The 22,146-nt window shown below is 55.2% G+C and overlaps 1 protein-coding gene across 2 annotated transcripts in view; it reads right to left on the reverse strand.

Moving 5' to 3' along the window:
- The window catches only part of LOC137311116 (voltage-dependent L-type calcium channel subunit alpha-1S-like), a 183,881-nt gene that overhangs the window by 116,479 nt on the left and 45,256 nt on the right, over positions 1-22,146 (reverse strand). For both annotated transcript variants that reach the window (XM_067978483.1, XM_067978484.1), the window contains exon 6: positions 5,928-6,124. In XM_067978483.1, the coding sequence (XP_067834584.1) occupies positions 5,928-6,124 (197 nt within the window). The remainder of the gene's footprint in view (positions 1-5,927; positions 6,125-22,146) is intronic.

Genomic DNA, 22,146 nt, shown 5'->3' on the forward strand with positions numbered 1-22,146 from the left:
GTTTCTGTGGCCGTAAACATGACTCCAGGATGGTTTGTTGCCTCCCTGGTGCCAGGGTCATGGATGTCACTGAGCGGCTACAGGGCATTCTCAAGGGGGAGGGGGAGCAGGCAGAGGTCGTGGTCCACATTGGGACCAACGACATAGGTAGGAAGGGAGATGAGGTCCTGCATCAAGAATTTAGGGAGCTAGGTAGCAGATTAAAGAGCAGGACTTCAAAGGTTGTAATCTCTGGATTACTCCCAGTGCCACGGGCCAGTGAGTATAGAAATAGGAGGATAGAACAGATGAATGCGTGGCTAAAGAGTTGGTGCAGGAGGGAGGGTTTCAGTTTCCTGGATCACTGGGCCTGCTTCTGGGGAAGGTGGGACTTGTACAAGTCGGACGGGTTGCACCTGAACCAGAGCGGGACAAATATCCTTGCGGGGAGGTTTGCTAGCACTGTTGGGGGGGGTTTAAACTAACTTGGCAGGGGGATGGGATACAGAGTGGAGCTACAATAGGGGGTGATGTGCAGCCAAACATAGAGAAAAAAACAAGTCAGCTTGGAAGACAGGGCAAATATGTGAGGGCAAGGCTGGATGGCATCTATTTTAATGCAAGGAGTCTTGCGAATAAGGTGGATGAACTGAAGGTGTTGATAAACACATGGGAGTATGATATTGTTGCTGTCACAGAGACATGGTTGAGGGAGGGGCAAGACTGGCAGCTCAATATTCCGGGGTACAAAATCTTCAGGCGAGACAGAGGGGGAGGTATAAGAGGAGGGGGGTCGCAATATTAATTAAAGAATCAATTACTGCCATAAGGAGGGATGATATATTAGCAGGTTCCTCTAATGAGGCCATATGGGTGGAGCTTAAAAACAAAAAGGGGGCAAGCACTTTGATGGGAGTGTACTATAGGCCCCCAAACAGTCAGGGGGAGATAGAGGAACAGATATGTAGGCAAATCTCAGAAAATTGTGCAAATAATAGGGTAATAATAGTGGGGGATTTCAACTTCCCCAATATTAACTGGGATACTCAGAGTGTAAAAGGCTTAGAGGGTACAAAATTCTTAACGTGCATCCAGGAGAGCTTTTTGAGCCAGCATGTAGAAAGTCCTACAAGAGAGGGGGCGGTACTGGACCTAATTCTAGGGAATGTGGCCGGCCAAGTGGAAGAAGTGCTAGTAGGTGAGCACTTTGGTGACAGTGACCATAATTCGGTGAGATTTATGGTGGTCATGGAAAAGGACAGGGAGGGGCCGGAAATAAAGGTTCTAAATTGGGGGAAGGCCGATTTTAATAGGATAAGGCAGGATCTGGCCAAAATGGACTGGGATCAGCTGCTTGTCGGAAAATCCGCATCGGAGCAATGGGAGTCTTTCAGAAGGGAGATTGAGACCATACAATGGCAACATGTTCCCGTAAAGGTCAAGGGTGGTTCCAAGAACTCCAGGGAACCTTGGATGTCAGGGGATATACGAGAATGGATTAGGAAAAAAAGGAGGGCTTCTGGCAGATACAAAAGGCTAAAGACGGAGGAAGCCCTAGAGGAGTACAAAAAGTGCAGGGGGATACTTAAAAAAGAAATTAGGAGATCAAGGAGGGGCCATGAAATAACACTGGCGAGCAAAATAAAGGAAAATCCTAAGATGTTTTATAAGTATATTAAGGGTAAGAGGATGACTAGGGAAAAAATAGGGCCCATTAGGGACAAAAATGGCAATCTGTGTGTGGAGCCGGCAGATGTAGGAGGGGTTCTAAATTAATTTTTTGCATCTGTTTTCACTATGGAGAAGGACGATGTAGACATAGAAATACGACAGGGGGACTGTGATATACTCGAACAAATTAACATCGAGCGGGAGGAGGTATTGGCGGTTTTAGCAGGCCTAAAAATGGATAAATCCCCAGGCCCGGACGAAATGTATCCCAGGCTACTGTGTGAGGCAAAGGAGGAGATTGCGGGGGCTCTGACACATATATTCAGAACCTCTCTGGCCACAGGGGATGTGCCAGAGGACTGGAGAACCGCTAATGTAGTACCATTATTCAAGAAGGGGAGTAGGGAAAAACCGGGGAACTGCAGGCCAGTGAGCCTAACATCAGTGGTAGGAAAATTATTGGAAAAAATTCTGAAGGACAAAATTAGTCTCCACTTGGAGAAGCAAGGATTAATCAGGGATAGTCAACATGGCTTTGTCAAGGGAAGATCATGTCTGACTAATTTGATTGAATTTTTTGAGGGGGTGACTAGGCGTGTGGATGAGGGTAACGCAGTGGATGTGGTATACATGGATTTCAGTAAGGCCTTCGATAAAGTCCCGCACAGGAGACTGGTCAAGAAAGTACGATCCCATGGAATCCAGGGTGCCTTGGCACTTTGGATACAAAACTGGCTTAGTGGCAGAAGGCAGAGGGTGATGGTCGAAGGTTGTTTTTGTGACTGGAAGCCTGTGGCCAGTGGGGTACCACAGGGATCGGTGCTGGGTCCCTTGCTGTTTGTGGTCTACATTAATGACTTGGATATGAATGTAAAAGGTATGATCAGTAAGTTCGCTGATGATACAAAAATTGGTAGGGTGGTAAATAGCGAGGAGGATAGCCTCAGTCTGCAGGACGATATAGATGGGTTGGTCAGATGGGCGGAACAGTGGCAAATGGAATTTAACCCGGAAAAGTGCGAGGTGATGCACTTTGGAGGGACTAACAAGGCAAGGGAATACACAATGAATGGGAGGACCCTAGGCAAGACAGAGGGTCAGAGGGATCTTGGTGTGCAAGTTCACAGATCCCTGAAGGCGGCGGAACAGGTAGATAAGGTGGTAAAGAAGGCATATGGGATACTTGCCTTTATTAGCCGAGGCATAGAATATAAGAGCAAGGAGGTTATGATGGAGCTGTATAAAACACTGGTTAGGCCACAGCTGGAGTACTGTGTGCAGTTCTGGTCGCCACACTACAGGAAGGATGTGATCGCTTTGGAGAGGGTGCAGAGGAGATTCACCAGGATGTTACCAGGGCTGGAGCGCTTCAGCTATGAAGAGAGACTGGGAAGATTGGGTTTGTTTTCCTTGGAGCAGAGGAGGCTGAGGGGGGACATGATTGAGGTGTACAAAATTATGAGGGGCACAGATAGGATGGATTCTAAGGAGCTTTTTCCCTTCGTTGAGGGTTCTATAACAAGGGGACATAGATTCAAGGTAAAAGGCGGGAGGTTTAGAGGGGATTTGAGAATGAACTTTTTCACCCAGAGGGTGGTTGGAGTCTGGAACTCACTGCCTGAAAGGGTTGTGGAGGCAGGAACCCTCACAACATTCAAGAAGCATTTGGATGAGCACTTGAAATGCCATAGCATACAAGGCTACGGACCAAATGCTGGAATATGGGATTAGAGTAGACAGGGCTTGATGGCCGGCGCAGACACGATGGGCCGAAGGGCCTCTATCCGTGCTGTATAACTCTATGACTCTGTGACCCCTCTCTCCCCTCCCTCAGTCCGTGACCCTGCGACCCATCTCCCGTCCTCAGTCCGTGACTCTGTGACCCCTCTCTCGCCTCCACAGTCCGTGACCCTGGGACCCCTCCCTGCCTCACTCCATGACCCTGTAACCTCTCTCTCCTCCTCACCATCCAAGCCGCTTGATTGGCACCCCATCCACCACCCTAAACATTCACTCCCTTCACCACCGGCGCACTGTGGCTGCAGTGTGTACCATCCACATGATGCACTGCAGCAACTCGCCAAGGCTTCTTCGACAGCACCTCCCAAACCCGCGACTTCTACCACCTAGAAGGACAAGAGCAGCAGGCGCATGGGAACAACACCACCTGCACGTTCCCCTCCAAGTCACACACCATCCCGTCTTGGAAATATATCGCCGTTCCTTCATCGTCGCTGGGTCAAAATCCTGGAACTCCCTTCCTAACAGCACTGTGGGAGAACCGTCACCACACGGACTGCAGCGGTTCAAGAAGGCGGCTCACCACCACCTTCTCAAGGTTAATTCGGGATGGGCAATAAATGCTGGCCTCGCCAGCGACGCCCACATCCCATGAACAAATAAAAAAAATGTGACCCTGTGGCCCCCCTCCCCTCACTCAGTCCGTGACCTTGTGACCCTCTCCCCTCCCTCAGTCCGTGACCCTGTGACTCTCCTCTCCCCTCCTCAGTCCGTGGTCAGTATTGGATACTTCAACCTCATCATCAGCAACAACTTGCAGGTTAGAGCATTTATACTAATGAAGGGCCTATCCCGAGAGTGATGTGTGGGGCCTATCCCGAGAGTGATGTGTGGGGCCTATCCCGAGAGTGATGTGTGGGGCCTATCCCGGGAGTGATGTGTGGGGCCTATCCCGAGAGTGATGTGTGGGGCCTATCCCGAGAGTGATGTGTGGGGCCTATCCCGAGAGTGATGTGTGGGGCCTATCCCGGGAGTGATGTGTGGGGCCTATCCCGAGAGTGATGTGTGGGGCCTATCCCGGGAGTGATGTGTGGGGCCTATCCCGGGAGTGATGTGTGGGGCCTATCCCGAGAGTGATGTGTGGGGCCTATCCCGAGAGTGATGTGTGGGGCCTATCCCAGGAGTGATGTGTGGGGCCTATCCCGGGAGTGATGTGTGGGGCCTATCCCGGGAGTGATGTGTGGGGCCTGTCCCGGGAGTGATGTGTGGGGCCTGTCCCGGGAGTGATGTGTGGGGCCTGTCCCGGGAGTGATGTGTGGGGCCTATCCCGGGAGTGATGTGTGGGGCCTATCCCGGGAGTGATGTGTGGGGCCTATCCCGGGAGTGATGTGTGGGGCCTATCCCGGGAGTGATGTGTGGGGCCTATCCCGGGAGTGATGTGTGGGGCCTATCCCGGGAGTGATGTGTGGGGCCTATCCCGGGAGTGATGTGTGGGGCCTATCCCGGGAGTGATGTGTGGGGCCTATCCCGGGAGTGATGTGTGGGGCCTATCCCGGGAGTGATGTGTGGGGCCTATCCCGGGAGTGATGTGTGGGGCCTATCCCGGGAGTGATGTGTGGGGCCTATCCCGGGAGTGATGTGTGGGGCCTATCCCGGGAGTGATGTGTGGGGCCTATCCCGGGAGTGATGTGTGGGGCCTATCCCGGGAGTGATGTGTGGGGCCTATCCCGGGAGTGATGTGTGGGGCCTATCCCGGGAGTGATGTGTGGGGCCTATCCCGGGAGTGATGTGTGGGGCCTATCCCGGGAGTGATGTGTGGGGCCTATCCCGGGAGTGATGTGTGGGGCCTATCCCGGGAGTGATGTGTGGGGCCTATCCCGGGAGTGATGTGTGGGGCCTATCCCGGGAGTGATGTGTGGGGCCTATCCCGGGAGTGATGTGTGGGGCCTATCCCGGGAGTGATGTGTGGGGCCTATCCCGGGAGTGATGTGTGGGGCCTATCCCGGGAGTGATGTGTGGGGCCTATCCCGGGAGTGATGTGTGGGGCCTATCCCGGGAATGGTGTGCTACTGAACCCTCTGGTCTGCTGTGACAATGACCCTCTAAATCCGCCATTTTGACAGGGCCTCCAGTCACCAGCCAGTTACTGTACAGATCGCAGTGTTTAACGCCACAAAGTCAAGGACGTACCGAAGGCAGTCGAGGACAGGAACAGACAAAGGGCCCTTCCATCAGAGGTTGATTTCTTTCAGAGATGTGAGGGCTGTCTGATTGAAACTTTGATTATTATTTCAAATTAATTGGTAAATTTTAGTATGGAGCTCCGCACTGAAGCCCAGTCTAACCTCCATTCCAACTGTTCCCAGCACAGCCTGGAAGAGACGGTTGAACCGTGACAGGTTCTCCTGCTCTTCCACAAAACTGGTCTGTCCAGGCCTCCACTTTGTAAGGAGAAGGAGCCGTCATTTCAATCGGACGTCCTGCAGGGTGAGTGTGAGAGTGACGGAGCCCACCGTCACACACATAGCGTCACTTACCCAGTATAAGACGTCAGTCCAGCCCTCCATGGTGATGCACTGATACACAGTCAGCATGGCAAAGCCAAAGTTATCGAAGTGAGTGATGCCACTGTTGGGTCCAGGCCAGCCAGATCGACACTCGGTGCCATTGATGGGGCAGTGGTGCCCATGGCCAGAGTGGGCACAAGGTGCAGGCTGGTCCTCAGTTACAATATCTGTGTAAATAAGGGGGTGGGGGGGGACAGGGAGAGGGGGAGAGAGAGAGGGGCGGGGAGAATGGGAGAAAGGGGGGGACAGGGAGAGAGAGAGAGGGGACAGGGAGAGAGAGAGTGGGACGGGGAGAGAGAGAGTGGGACGGGGAGAGAGAGAGTGGGACGGGGAGAGAGAGAGTGGGACGGGGAGAGAGAGAGTGGGACGGGGAGAGAGAGAGTGGGACGGGGAGAGAGAGAGTGGGACGGGGAGAGAGAGAGTGGGACGGGGAGAGAGAGAGTGGGACGGGGAGAGAGAGAGTGGGACGGGGAGAGAGAGAGTGGGACGGGGAGAGAGAGAGTGGGACGGGGAGAGAGAGAGTGGGACGGGGAGAGAGAGAGTGGGACGGGGAGAGAGAGAGTGGGACGGGGAGAGAGAGAGTGGGACGGGGAGAGAGAGAGTGGGACGGGGAGAGAGAGAGTGGGACGGGGAGAGAGAGAGTGGGACGGGGAGAGAGAGAGTGGGACGGGGAGAGAGAGAGTGGGACGGGGAGAGAGAGAGTGGGACGGGGAGAGAGAGAGTGGGACGGGGAGAGAGAGAGTGGGACGGGGAGAGAGAGAGTGGGACGGGGAGAGAGAGAGTGGGACGGGGAGAGAGAGAGTGGGACGGGGAGAGAGAGAGTGGGACGGGGAGAGAGAGAGTGGGACGGGGAGAGAGAGAGTGGGACGGGGAGAGAGAGAGTGGGACGGGGAGAGAGAGAGTGGGACGGGGAGAGAGAGAGTGGGACGGGGAGAGAGAGAGTGGGACGGGGAGAGAGAGAGTGGGACGGGGAGAGAGAGAGTGGGACGGGGAGAGAGAGAGTGGGACGGGGAGAGAGAGAGTGGGACGGGGAGAGAGAGAGTGGGACGGGGAGAGAGAGAGTGGGACGGGGAGAGAGAGAGTGGGACGGGGAGAGAGAGAGTGGGACGGGGAGAGAGAGAGTGGGACGGGGAGAGAGAGAGTGGGACGGGGAGAGAGAGAGTGGGACGGGGAGAGAGAGAGTGGGACGGGGAGAGAGAGAGTGGGACGGGGAGAGAGAGAGTGGGACGGGGAGAGAGAGGGTCAGGGAAGAGAGAGAGAGGGACATGGGTGAGAGAGAGTGGGACGGGGAGAGAGAGAGTGGGACGGGGAGAGAGAGAGTGGGACGGGGAGAGAGAGAGTGGGACGGGGAGAGAGAGGGTCAGGGAAGAGAGAGAGAGGGACATGGGTGAGAGAGGGACATGGGTGAGAGGGGGTCGGGAGAGAGAGATAGGGTCAGGATGAAAGAGGGGCAGAGACAGGGGAGAGAGAGGGCGAAGATCAGGGGAGAGAGAGGTGGCAGGACAGGGAGAGAGAGATGGGGGGCAGGGCGACAGAGAGGGGGAAGGACAGGGGGAGAGAGGAGGATAAGAGATTGAGGGACGGGGAGAGATTGAGGGAGGGGAAGAGAGAGGGGGAGGATCAGGGGAGAGAGAGAGGGAGGGGTGTGGGGAGAGAGGGAGGGGGCATGGCAAGAGCGAAGAGGAGGGACGGGGAGAGAGAGAGGCAGGGAGAGGGGGAGAGGGACGGTGAAGGGATGGGAGAGAGCGGCATAGGGAGAGAGAGATGGGGCATGGGGAGGAGAGAGGGCGGACAGGGGAGAGGGAGGTGGGACATGGGGAGAGAGAGCGGGGACATGGGGAGAGAGGGGAGGCATGGGGAGAGGGGGACATGGGGAGAGAGAGGAGGGACATGGGGAGTGAGGGGAGGCATGGGGAGAGGGGGGACATGGGGAGAGAGAGGGGAGGTATGGGGAGAGGGGGGAATTAGGAAAGAGAAAGGGTACATGGGGAGAGAGGTGGGACAGCAGGAGAGAGAGAAGGTGATGGGGGGAGAGGGGGGACATGGGGGGAGAGAGAGGGGGGACATGGGGGGAGAGAGAGGGGGGACATGGGGGGAGAGAGAGGGGGGACATGGGGGGAGAGAGAGAGGGGGACATGGGGGGAGAGAGAGAGGGGGACATGGGGGGAGAGAGAGAGGGGGACATGGGGGGAGAGAGAGAGGGGGACATGGGGGGAGAGAGAGAGGGGGACATGGGGGGAGAGGGGGGACATGGGGAGAGAGAGAGAGGGGGGACATGGGGGGAGAGGGAGAGGGGGACATGGGGGGAGAGAGAGAGGGGGGACATGGGGGGAGAGAGAAGAGGGACATGGGGGGAGAGAGAGGGTGGGACATGGGGGGAGAGGGGGGACATGGGGGGAGAGAGAGGGTGGACATGGGGGGAGAGAGAAGAGGGACATGGGGGGAGAGAGAGGGTGGGACATGGGGGGAGAGAGAGAGGGGGGACATGGGGGGAGAGAGAGAGGGGGGACATGGGGGGAGAGAGAGAGGGGGGACATGGGGGGAGAGAGAGAGGGGGGACATGGGGGGAGAGAGAAGAGGGACATGGGGGGAGAGAGAGGGTGGGACATGGGGGGAGAGGGGGGACAGCAGGTGACAGGGAGAGAGAGGGGACAGGGGGAGAGAGAAGGAATAGGGGAGAGAGAAGAGACAGGGGAGAGAAAGGGGGACAGGGGGAGAGAAAGGGGGACAGGGGGAGAGAAAGGGGGACAGGGGGAGAGAAAGGGGGACAGGGGGAGAGAAAGGGGACGGGGGAGAGAAAGGGGACAGAGGGGAGAGAAAGGGGGACAGGGGGAAGAGAAAGGGGGACAGGGGGAGAGAAAGGGGGACAAGGGGAGAGAAAGGGGGACAAGGGGAGAGAAAGGGGGACAGGGGGGAGAGAGGGGGGCAGGAGGAGGGAGAGGGGGACAGAGGGAGGGAGAGGGGGACAGAGGGAGGGAGAGGGGGACAGGTGGAGAGAGAGGGGGACAGGCGGAGAGAGAGGGGGAGAGAGAGTACATGGGGAGTGAGAGAGGGGTGACAGGGGGAGACAGAGAGGGGGCAGGAGGAGAGAGGGGGGATGGAGGGAGAGAGAGAGAGAGTGGGGACGGGGGAGAGAGAAACAGAGGAGGGAGCGACACGTGTGAGAGAGTGAGAGAGAAAGGGAGTGGGGCGGAGAGAGAGGCAGAGAAATGAGGGGGAGAGGGACATGGAGAGAGTGGGAGAGATGAGGGGGAGAGAGGGAGAGAGATGAGGGGGAGAGAGAGAGAGATGAGGGGGAGAGAGGGAGAGAGAGAGAGATGGGGTGAGAGATGGGGAGAGATAGAGATGGGGAGAGAGAGGGGACGGGGTAGAGAGACAGGGGAGAGGGAGAGAGGGATACGGGGAGAGGGAGAGAGGGATACGGGGAGAGACAGAAAAGGGAGACGGTGGGGAGAGAGAGAGACACACGGGAGAGAGAGGGGACAAGCGGGAGGGAGAGAGAGAGAGATAGAGAGAGAGAGAGGGGATGGGGGAGAGGGGTCGGGGGAGAGTGAGAGAGGGTTCGGGGGAGAGGGGACAGGGAGAGAGAGGGGCAATTGGGATCAGAGAGAGGGGACAGGGGGAGAGAGAGAGGGAGAGGGAAAGACAGAGAGAGGGAGAGAAATGAAGGGGGAGGGGGGACAGTGGGAGAAAGGGACAGGGGAGAGGGAGAGACAGGGAGAGAGAGAGAGAGAGACGGGGAGAGAGAGAGAGACGGGGAGAGAGAGAGAGACGGGGAGAGAAAGAGACGGGGAGAGAAAGAGACGGGGAGAGAAAGAGACGGGGAGAGAAAGAGACGGGGAGAGAAAGAGACGGGGAGAGAAAGAGACGGGGAGAGAAAGAGACGGGGAGAGAAAGAGACGGGGAGAGAAAGAGACGGGGAGAGAGAGAGAGACGGGGAGAGAAAGAGACGGGGAGAGAAAGAGACGGGGAGAGAAAGAGACGGGGAGAGAAAGAGACGGGGAGAGAAAGAGACGGGGAGAGAAAGAGACGGGGAGAGAAAGAGACGGGGAGAGAAAGAGACGGGGAGAGAAAGAGACGGGGAGAGAAAGAGACGGGGAGAGGGAAAGAGACGGGGAGAGGGAAAGAGACGGGGAGAGGGAAAGAGACGGGGAGAGGGAAAGAGACGGGGAGAGGGAAAGAGACGGGGAGAGGGAGAGGGACGGGGAGAGAGAGAGAGAGAGAGACAGGGGAGAGGGAGAAAGAGAGATGTGGGGGAGAGAGAAAGTGATGACAGGGGGAGAGAGGGGATGGGGGAGAGAAAGTGGGGGAGAGAAAGAGGGGGAGAGGGGCAGAGTGAGGGGGAGAGGGGCAGAGTGAGGGGGAGAGGGGCAGAGTGAGGGGGAGAGGGGCAGAGTGAGGGGGAGAGGGGCAGAGTGAGGGGGAGAGGGGCAGAGTGAGGGGGAGAGGGGCAGAGTGAGGGGGAGAGGGGCAGAGTGAGGGGGAGAGGGGCAGAGTGAGGGGGAGAGGGGCAGAGTGAGGGGGAGAGGGGCAGAGTGAGGGGGAGAGGGGCAGAGTGAGGGGGAGAGGGAGATAGGGACGGGGGAGAGGGGCAGAGTGAGGGGGAGAGGGAGATAGGGACGGGGGAGAGGGGCAGAGTGAGGGGGAGAGGGAGATAGGGACGGGGGAGAGGGAGATAGGGACGGGGGAGAGGGAGATGAGGAAAGAGAGAGGGGGAAAGAGAGTGAGAAACGGGGAAAGAGAGTGAGAAACGGGGAAAGAGAGTGAGAAACGGGGAAAGAGATAGAGATGGGGAGAGTGTCAGGGAGAAAGGGGACAGGGGAGTGAGAGAGGAGGACGAGAGAGAGAGAGGCAGGGAGAGAGAGGGGGGAGAGAATAGGGGGCAGGGAGAGAGGCAGAGGGAGACAGGGGAGAGAGAGGGGGGGCGGGGAGAGAGAGGGGGGGCGGGGAGAGAGAGAAAGGGGGCGAGGAGAGAGGCAGAAAAGGACAGGGGAGAGAGAGTGGGGGACGGGAGAGAGAGAGAGAGAAAGGGGGACGGGAGAGAGAGAGAGAGAGAGAGAGACGGGAGAGAGAGAGAGAGAGAAAGGGGGACGGGAGAGAGAGAGAGAGAGAGAGACGGGAGAGAGAGAGAGAGAAAGGGGGACGGGAGAGAGAGAGAGAGAAAGGGGGACGGGAGAGAGAGAGAGAGAAAGGGGGACGGGAGAGAGAGAGAGAGAGACGGGAGAGAGAGAGAGAGAAAGGGGGACGGGAGAGAGAGAGAGAGAGAGAGATGGGGGGACGGGAGGAAGAGAGAGAGAGAGAGGGGGGGGAACGGGAGAGAGAGAGGGGGGGGAACGGGAGAGAGAGAGAGAGACGGGAGGGAGAGAGAGAGGGACGGGAGGGAGAGAGAGAGAGAGAGGGGGACGGGAGAGAGAGAGAGGGGGACGGGAGAGAGAGAGAGAGAGAGAGAGAGGGACGGGAGAGAGAGAGAGAGAGTGAGAGAGGGATGGGAGAGAGAGAGAGAGAGAGGGACGGGAGAGAGAGAGAGAGAGGGGGGGACGGGAGAGAGAGAGAGAGAGGGGGACGGGAGAGAGAGAGAGAGAGGGGGACGGGAGAGAGAGAGAGAGAGGGGGACGGGAGAGAGAGAGGGGGACAGGGGGAGTGAGAAAGGAAGGGCAGAGGGACAGGGTTAGAGGAGAGGAGGGAGAAGGGAAGAGAGAAAGATAATGAGAGGGGAGTGAGTGAGGGAGAGACAATATGAGAAAGGGGGAAGAGAGAATTGAACCCTCCCACTGACCCTCCATCCACTCCACACCCTCCCACTGACCCTCCATCCACTCCACACCCTCCCACTGACCCTCCATCCACTCCACACCCTCCCACTGACCCTCCATCCACTCCACACCCTCCCACTGACCCTCCATCCACTCCACACCCTCGCACTGACCGACCATCCACTCCCCACCCTCGCACTGACCGACCATCCACTCCCCACCCTCGCACTGACCGACCATCCACTCCCCACCCTCCCACTGACCGACCATCCACTCCACACCCTCCCACTGATCCTCCATCCACTCCACACCCTCCCAATGACCAACCATCCAGTCCCCACCTTCACACCGAACGACCGTCCACTACCCACCCTCCCATTGACCAGCCATCCTCTCCCCACCCTCCCACTGTCCCTCCGTCCACTCCCTTCACTCGCACTGATCCTCCATCCACTCCCCAACCTCCCACTGACCCTCCATCCACTCCATACCCTCCCACTGACGCTCCGTCCACTCCCCACCCTCCCACTGACGAACCGTCCACTATCCATCCTGTGTATGTTCACAATGTCTCTGTGTGTGTTCTCACTGTCCCTGTGTGTGTTCACACCGTGTTCGCTCTGTCCCAGTTTGTGTGTGTTCACTTTATCCATGTGTGTGTTCACACTGTCCCTGTGCATTTTCACACAGTCCCTGCGTGTGTGGTCACTGTGTTCACACTGTCCCTGTGCATGTTCACAATATGCTTACACTGTAGCTGTGTGTGTTCACTCTGTGTTCACACTGTCCCTTTGTGTGTGTTTGTTCACGCTGTGTTCACAATGTCTCTTTGTTCGTGTTCACTGTCCCTGTGTATTCACACTGTATCTGTGTGTGAGTTCACACTGTGATCATACTGTCCTTTCGTGTGTTCACACTGTCTGTCCCTATGTGTGTTCACACTGTTCCTGTGCGTCTTCACACTGTCCCTGCATGTGTTCACACTGTCCGTGTGTTGACACTGTACCTGTGTGTTCACAATGTCTTTTTGTGCGTGTTCATACTATCCTTGTGTCTTCACACTGCACTCACACTGTACGTGTGTGTGAGTTCACACTGTGTTCACATTGTCCCTTTGTGTGCATTCACACTGTACCTGCGTGTGTTCACACTGTCCCCATGTGTTTCATGCTGTGTTCAAATTGTGTTCACACTGTCTGTGTTCATACTGTGTTCACACTGTCCCTGTGTGCGTTCAACACTGTACCTAAGTGTGTTCATACTGTGTTCACACTGTCCCTGTGTGTGCGTTTACACTGTACCTAATTGTGTTCACAATGTCTCTTTGTGCGTGTTCATACTGTCCTTGTGTTTTCACACTGCGCTCACACTGTACCTGTGTGTTCATACTGTCCCTTTCTGTGTGTTCACACTGTACCTGTGTGTGTTCACACTGCCCCCATGTGTTCAAACTGTGTTCACACTGTCCCTGTGCATTTTCACACTGTCCCTGTGTATGTGGTGACTGTGTTCACACTGTCCCTGTGCAAGTTCACACTGTCCCTGCGTGTGTTCACACTGTCCGTGTGTGTGTTCATACTATGTTCACACTGATCCTGTGCATATTCACACTTTCCCTGTGTGTTCACACTGTACCTGTGTGTGTGTTCGTATTGTATTGAAACTGTCTCCGTGTGTGTGTTCACACAGTCCATGTGCGTGTTCATACTGTGCTGACACTGTCCATGCGTGTCATCACAATGTTCACACTCTCCTTGTATGTTCACACTGTCCCTTTGTGTGTTCACAGTGTTCAAACTGTGTTCACACTATACCTGTGTGAGTGTTCACAGTGTGAACACTGTCCCTGTGTGTGTTCACACTGTGTTTACACGGTACCTATGTGTCTGTTCACACTGTGTGTTTGTTCACATTGTACCTATGTGTGTTTACATTGTCACAATGTGCGAGTTCACACTGTGTTCACATTGTTCCTGTGTGTGTTTACACTGTGTTCACACTGCCCGTATGTTGAAAATGATCCTGTGTGTGTGTTCACACTGTGCTCACACTGTCCCTGTGTCTGTTCACACTGTGCCTGTGTGCATGCTCACACTGTCCCAGTGTGTGTTCAGTGTTCACACTGTCCCCGTGTGAGTGTTCTCACTGTCCCCATGTGTGTTCACACTGTCCCTGCGTCTATATTCACACAGTGTTCACACTATCCCTATGTGTAAGTTCACAGTGTTCACACTGTCCCTGTGTGTGCTCACACTGTAACTGTGTATGAGTTCACACTGTCCCTGTGTGTGCTCACAATGTAACTGTGTTTGAATTCACATTGTATTCACACTGTCCGTGTATGAGTTCACACTGTGTTCACACTGTGTTCACACTGTCCGTGTGTGAGTTCACACTGTATTCACACTGTCCCCATGTGTGTTCACACTGTCCCTGTGTGTGAGTTCACACTGTTCCCATGTGAGTTCACACTGTCCTTGTGTGTGTTCACACTGACCCCATGTGTGTTCACACTGTCCCTGTCTATGTTCACACTGAAACTGTGTGTCTGTTTACACTGTCCATGTGTGATTACACTGCGTTCACACCATTCCATGTGTGTGCTCACCCAGTCCCCATGTGTGTTCCCACTGTCCCCGTCTGTGTGTACACACCCTGTCCCCGTATGTGTGCTCACCCTGTCCCCGTGTGTGTTCCCACTGTCCCCGTGTGTGTGCACACCCTGTCCCCGTATGTGTGCTCACCTCATCCCCATGTTTGTGTGCTCACACTATCCCCGTGTGTATCCACACAGTCCCCGTGTATGTTCATGCTATCATTGTGTGTTCACACTGTCCCTGTGTGTGTGTTCACACTGTACCTGAGTGTGTTCACTGTGTTCATAATGACCCTTTGTGTTCACACTGTCCCTGTCTGTGTGGTCACACTGTGCTCACACTGTCCCCATGTGTGTGCTCACTATGTATCTGTTCACACTATCCCTGTGTGTGTTCACACTGTGCTCACACTGTCCCCGCGTGTGTCCACACATCCCTATATATGTTCACACTGTCCCTGTGTGTTCACACTGAGTTCACACTGTCCCTGCATATGTGTTTATTTTGTCCACACTGTCCGTGTGTGTTCACACTGTGTTTACATTGTCCGTGTAACTGTTCATACTGTCCATGTGTGTTCACACTGTCCTCACACTGTCCCCGTGTGTGCGTGTGTCCACACGTCCCCATATGTGTTCACACTGTCCCTGTGTGTGTGTTCACACTGTCCCTGCATATGTGTTCAATCTGGTCACACTGACCCTGTGTTTTCACACTGCATCTGTGTGTGTGTTCACTGTGTTGACACTGTCCCTGTGTATCTGTTCACACTGTGTTTACACTATCCTGGTGTGTCTTTTCATAATGTCCGTGTGTGTTCACACTGTTGACACTGTCCCTGTGTGTGTGTTCACACTGCTGACACTGTCCCTGTGTGTGTGTTCACACTGTTGACACTGTCCCTGTGTGTGTATTCACACTGTGCCTGTACATTTTCACACTGACCCTGCGTGAGGTCACACTGTCCCTGCGTGTGTGTTCACACTGCCCGTGTGTGTGTTCACACTATGTTCACACTGACCCTGTATATGTGTTTACACTGTCCCTGTGTGTTCACACTGTACATGGTGTGTTTGTTCGTATTGTGTTGAAACTGTCTCTGTGTGTGTGTTCACACTGTCCCTGCGTGAGAGTTCAATCTATGTTCACACTGTACCTGTGTGTGTTCACACTGGATCTGTGTGAGTGTTCACAATGTAAACACTGTCCCTGTATGTGTTCACACTGTCTGTGTGTGTTCAGTGCTCACACTGTCCATGTGTGAGTTCACACTGTCCCTTTATATGCTCACATTGTGTTCACAATGTCCCTGTGCATTCACGTGAGTTCACACTGTGTTCACATTGTTCCTGTGTGTGTTTACACTGTGTTCACACTGCCCCTGTGTCTGTTCATACTGTGCCCGTGTGTGTGTTCACTTCATTCACACTGTCCCCGTGTGCGAGTTCACACTGTCCCCGTGTGCGAGTTCACACTGTCCCGGTGTGCGAGTTCACACTGTCCCGGTGTGCGAGTTCACACTGTCCCGGTGTGCGAGTCCAAACAGTGTTCACACTGTCCCTGTGTGAGAGTCCACACAGTGTTCACACTGTCCCTGTGTGAGAGTCCACACAGTGTTCACACTGTCCCTGTGTGCGAGTCCACACAGTGTTCACACTGTCCCTGTGTGAGAGTCCACACAGTGTTCACACTATCCCTGTGAGAGTCCACACAGTGTTCACACTGTCCCTGTGAGAGAGTCCACACAGTGTTCACACTGTCCCTGTGAGAGTCCACAGTGTTCACACTGTCCCTGTGTGAGAGTCCACACAGTGTTCACACTGTCCCTGTGTGAGAGTCCACACAGTGTTCACACTGTCCCTGTGAGAGTCCACAGTGTTCACACTGTCCCGGTGTGAGAGTCCACACAGTGTTCACACTGTCCCTGTGAGAGTCCACAGTGTTCACACTGTCCCTGTGTGAGAGTCCACACAGTGTTCACACTGTCCCGGTGTGAGAGTCCACACAGTGTTCACACTGTCCCTGTGTGAGAGTCCACACAGTGTTCACACTGTCCCTGTGTGAGAGTCCACACAGTGTTCACACTGTCCCGGTGTGCAAGTCCACACAGTGTTCACACTGTCCCGGTGTGCGAGTCCACACAGTGTTCACACTGTCCCTGTGAGAGAGTCCACACAGTGTTCACACTGTCCCGGTGTGAAAGTCCACACAGTGTTCACACTGTCCCTGTGTGAGAGTCCACACAGTGTTCACACTGTCCCTGTGTGAGAGTCCACACAGTGTTCACACTGTCCCTGTGTGAGAGTCCACACAGTGTTCACACTGTCCCTGTGAGAGAGTCCACACAGTGTTCACACTGTCCCTGTGAGAGAGTCCACACAGTGTTCACACTGTCCCTGTGAGAGAGTCCACACAGTATTCACACTGTCCCTGTGTGAGAGTCCACACAGTGTTCACACTGTCCCTGTGCGAGTCCACACAGTGTTCACACTGTCCCTGTGAGAGTCCACACAGTGTTCACACTGTCCCTGTGAGAGTCCACACAGTGTTCACACTGTCCCTGTGTGCGAGTCCACACAGTGTTCACACTGTCCCTGTGAGAGTCCACACAGTGTTCACACTGTCCCTGTGTGAGAGTCCACACAGTGTTCACACTGTCCCTGTGTGAGAGTCCACACAGTGTTCACACTGTCCCTGTGTGCGAGTCCACACAGTGTTCACACTGTCCCTGTGTGCGAGTCCACACAGTGTTCACACTGTCCCTGTGTGAGAGTCCACACAGTGTTCACACTGTCCCTGTGTGAGAGTCCACACAGTGTTCACACTGTCCCGGTGTGCGAGTCCACACAGTGTTCACAGTGTCCCTGTGTGCGAGTCCACACAGTGTTCACACTGTCCCTGTGTGAGAGTCCACACAGTGTTCACACTGTCCCTGTGTGCGAGTCCACACAGTGTTCACACTGTCCCTGTGTGAGAGTCCACACAGTGTTCACACTGTCCCTGTGTGCGAGTCCACACAGTGTTCACACTGTCCCTGTGTGAGAGTCCACACAGTGTTCACACTGTCCCTGTGAGAGAGTCCACACAGTGTTCACACTGTCCCTGTGTGAGAGTCCACACACTGTTCACACTGTCCCTGTGTGAGAGTCCACACAGTGTTCACACTGTCCCTGTGAGAGTCCACACAGTGTTCACACTGTCCCTGTGTGAGAGTCCACACAGTGTTCACACTGTCCCGGTGTGCGAGTCCACACAGTGTTCACACTGTCCCTGTGTGAGAGTCCACACAGTGTTCACACTGTCCCGGTGTGCGAGTCCACACAGTGTTCACACTGTCCCTGTGTGAGAGTCCACACAGTGTTCACACTGTCCCTGTGCGAGTCCACACAGTGTTCACACTGTCCCTGTGTGAGAGTCCACACAGTGTTCACACTGTCCCTGTGAGAGTCCACACAGTGTTCACACTGTCCCTGTGTGCGAGTCCACACAGTGTTCACACTGTCCCGGTGTGAGAGTCCACACAGTGTCCACACTGTCCCTGTGTGCGAGTCCACACAGTGTTCACACTGTCCCTGTGAGAGTCCACACAGTGTTCACACTGTCCCTGTGAGAGTCCACACAGTGTTCACACTGTCCCTGTGTGAGAGTCCACACAGTGTTCACACTGTCCCGGTGTGCGAGTCCACACAGTGTTCACACTGTCCCTGTGTGCGAGTCCACACAGTGTTCACACTGTCCCTGTGTGCGAGTCCACACAGTGTTCACACTGTCCCTGTGTGCGAGTCCACACAGTGTTCACACTGTCCCTGTGTGAGAGTCCACACAGTGTTCACACTGTCCCTGTGTGCGAGTCCACACAGTGTTCACACTGTCCCTGTGTGCGAGTCCACACAGTGTTCACACTGTCCCTGTGTGCGAGTCCACACAGTGTTCACACTGTCCCTGTGTGCGAGTCCACACAGTGTTCACACTGTCCCGGTGTGCGAGTTCACAGTGTTCACACTGTCCCTGTGTGAGAGTCCACACAGTGTTCACACTGTCCCTGTGTGAGAGTCCACACAGTGTTCACACTGTCCCTGTGTGAGAGTCCACACAGTGTTCACACTGTCCCTGTGTGAGAGTCCACACAGTGTTCACACTGTCCCTGTGCGAGTCCACACAGTGTTCACACTGTCCCTGTGTGCGAGTCCACACAGTGTTCACACTGTCCCTGTGCGAGTCCACACAGTGTTCACACTGTCCCTGTGTGAGAGTCCACACAGTTTTCACACTGTCCCTGTGTGCGAGTCCACACAGTGTTCACACTGTCCCTGTGAGAGAGTCCACACAGTGTTCACACTGTCCCTGTGAGAGAGTCCACACAGTGTTCACACTGTCCCTGTGTGAGAGTCCACACAGTGTTCACACTGTCCCTGTGTGAGAGTCCACACAGTGTTCACACTGTCCCTGTGAGAGTCCACACAGTGTTCACACTGTCCCGGTGTGCGAGTCCACACAGTGTTCACACTGTCCCTGTGTGAGAGTCCACACAGTGTTCACACTGTCCCTGTGTGAGAGTCCACACAGTGTTCACACTGTCCCTGTGAGAGTCCACACAGTGTTCACACTGTCCCTGTGAGAGTCCACACAGTGTTCACACTGTCCCTGTGAGAGAGTCCACACAGTGTTCACACTGTCGCTGTGTGAGAGTCCACACAGTGTTCACACTGTCCCTGTGTGAGAGTCCACACAGTGTTCACACTGTCCCTGTGAGAGTCCACACAGTGTTCACACTGTCCCTGTGTGAGAGTCCACAGTGTTCACACTGTCCCTGTGAGAGTCCACACAGTGTTCACACTGTCCCTGTGTGAGAGTCCACACAGTGTTCACACTGTCCCTGTGTGAGAGTCCACACAGTGTTCACACTGTCCCTGTGTGAGAGTCCACAGTGCTCACACTGTCCCTGTGAGAGAGTCCACACAGTGTTCACACTGTCCCTGTGTGAGAGTCCACACAGTGTTCACACTGTCCCTGTGTGAGAGTCCACACAGTGTTCACACTGTCCCGGTGTGCGAGTCCACACAGTGTTCACACTGTCCCGGTGTGAGAGTCCACACAGTGTTCACACTGTCCCGGTGTGCGAGTCCACACAGTGTTCACACTGTCCCTGTGTGAGAGTCCACACAGTGTTCACACTGTCCCTGTGTGAGAGTCCACACAGTGTTCACACTGTCCCTGTGTGAGAGTCCACACAGTGTTCACACTATCCCGGTGTGCGAGTCCACACAGTGTTCACACTGTCCCGGTGTGAGAGTCCACACAGTGTTCACACTGTCCCGGTGTGCGAGTCCACACAGTGTTCACACTGTCCCTGTGTGAGAGTCCACACAGTGTTCACACTGTCCCTGTGAGAGTCCACACAGTGTTCACACTGTCCCTGTGTGAGAGTCCACACAGTGTTCACACTGTCCCTGTGTGCGAGTCCACACAGTGTTCACACTGTCCCTGTGTGCGAGTCCACACAGTGTTCACACTGTCCCTGTGTGCGAGTCCACACAGTGTTCACACTGTCCCTGTGAGAGTCCACACAGTGTTCACACTGTCCCTGTGAGAGTCCACACAGTGTTCACACTGTCCCTGTGTGAGAGTCCACACAGTGTTCACACTGTCCCTGTGTGCGAGTCCACACAGTGTTCACACTGTCCCTGTGTGCGAGTCCACACAGTGTTCACACTGTCCCTGTGAGAGAGTCCACACAGTGTTCACACTGTCCCTGTGTGAGAGTCCACACAGTGTTCACACTGTCCCGGTGTGCGAGTCCACACAGTGTTCACACTGTCCCTGTGTGAGAGTCCACACAGTGTTCACACTGTCCCTGTGTGCGAGTCCACACAGTGTTCACACTGTCCCTGTGTGCGAGTCCACACAGTGTTCACACTGTCCCGGTGTGCGAGTCCACACAGTGTTCACACTGTCCCTGTGTGAGAGTCCACACAGTGTTCACACTGTCCCTGTGTGCGAGTCCACACAGTGTTCACACTGTCCCTGTGTGCGAGTCCACACAGTGTTCACACTGTCCCTGTGTGAGAGTCCACACAGTGTTCACACTGTCCCTGTGTGCGAGTCCACACAGTGTTCACACTGTCCCTGTGTGAGAGTCCACACAGTGTTCACACTGTCCCTGTGTGCGAGTCCACACAGTGTTCACACTGTCCCTGTGAGAGAGTCCACACAGTGTTCACACTGTCCCTGTGTGAGAGTCCACACAGTGTTCACACTGTCCCTGTGTGAGAGTCCACACAGTGTTCACACTGTCCCTGTGCGAGTCCACACAGTGTTCACACTGTCCCTGTGTGAGAGTCCACACAGTGTTCACACTGTCCCTGTGAGAGTCCACACAGTGTTCACACTGTCCCTGTGTGCGAGTCCACACAGTGTTCACACTGTCCCGGTGTGAGAGTCCACACAGTGTCCACACTGTCCCTGTGTGCGAGTCCACACAGTGTTCACACTGTCCCTGTGCGAGTCCACACAGTGTTCACACTGTCCCTGTGAGAGTCCACACAGTGTTCACACTGTCCCTGTGTGAGAGTCCACACAGTGTTCACACTGTCCCGGTGTGCGAGTCCACACAGTGTTCACACTGTCCCTGTGTGCGAGTCCACACAGTGTTCACACTGTCCCTGTGTGCGAGTCCACACAATGTTCACACTGTCCCTGTGTGCGAGTCCACACAGTGTTCACACTGTCCCTGTGTGAGAGGCCACACAGTGTTCACACTGTCCCTGTGTGAGAGTCCACACAGTGTTCACACTGTCCCTGAGAGAGGCCACACAGTGTTCACACTGTCCCTGTGTGAGAGTCCACACAGTGTTCACACTGTCCCTGTGTGAGAGTCCACACAGTGTTCACACTGTCCCTGTGAGAGTCCACACAGTGTTCACACTGTCCCTGTGTGCGAGTCCACACAGTGTCCACACTGTCCCTGTGTGCGAGTCCACACAGTGTTCACACTGTCCCTGTGTGAGAGTCCACACAGTGTTCACACTGTCCCGGTGTGCGAGTCCACACAGTGTTCACACTGTCCCTGTGTGAGAGTCCACACAGTGTTCACACTGTCCCGGTGTGCGAGTCCACACAGTGTTCACACTGTCCCTGTGTGAGAGTCCACACAGTGTTCACACTGTCCCTGTGCGAGTCCACACAGTGTTCACACTGTCCCTGTGTGAGAGTCCACACAGTGTTCACACTGTCCCTGTGAGAGTCCACACAGTGTTCACACTGTCCCTGTGTGCGAGTCCACACAGTGTTCACACTGTCCCGGTGTGAGAGTCCACACAGTGTCCACACTGTCCCTGTGTGCGAGTCCACACAGTGTTCACACTGTCCCTGTGCGAGTCCACACAGTGTTCACACTGTCCCTGTGAGAGTCCACACAGTGTTCACACTGTCCCTGTGTGAGAGTCCACACAGTGTTCACACTGTCCCGGTGTGCGAGTCCACACAGTGTTCACACTGTCCCTGTGTGAGAGTCCACACAGTGTTCACACTGTCCCTGTGTGCGAGTCCACACAGTGTTCACACTGTCCCTGTGTGCGAGTCCACACAGTGTTCACACTGTCCCTGTGTGCGAGTCCACACAGTGTTCACACTGTCCCTGTGTGCGAGTCCACACAGTGTTCACACTGTCCCGGTGTGCGAGTTCACAGTGTTCACACTGTCCCTGTGTGCGAGTCCACACAGTGTTCACACTGTCCCTGTGCGAGTCCACACAGTGTTCACACTGTCCCTGTGTGAGAGTCCACACAGTGTTCACACTGTCCCTGTGTGCGAGTCCACACAGTGTTCACACTGTCCCTG

The sequence above is a fragment of the Heptranchias perlo genome, unplaced genomic scaffold, assembly GCF_035084215.1.
Source record: "Heptranchias perlo isolate sHepPer1 unplaced genomic scaffold, sHepPer1.hap1 HAP1_SCAFFOLD_297, whole genome shotgun sequence".
Taxonomy (NCBI): Eukaryota; Metazoa; Chordata; class Chondrichthyes; order Hexanchiformes; family Hexanchidae; genus Heptranchias; species Heptranchias perlo.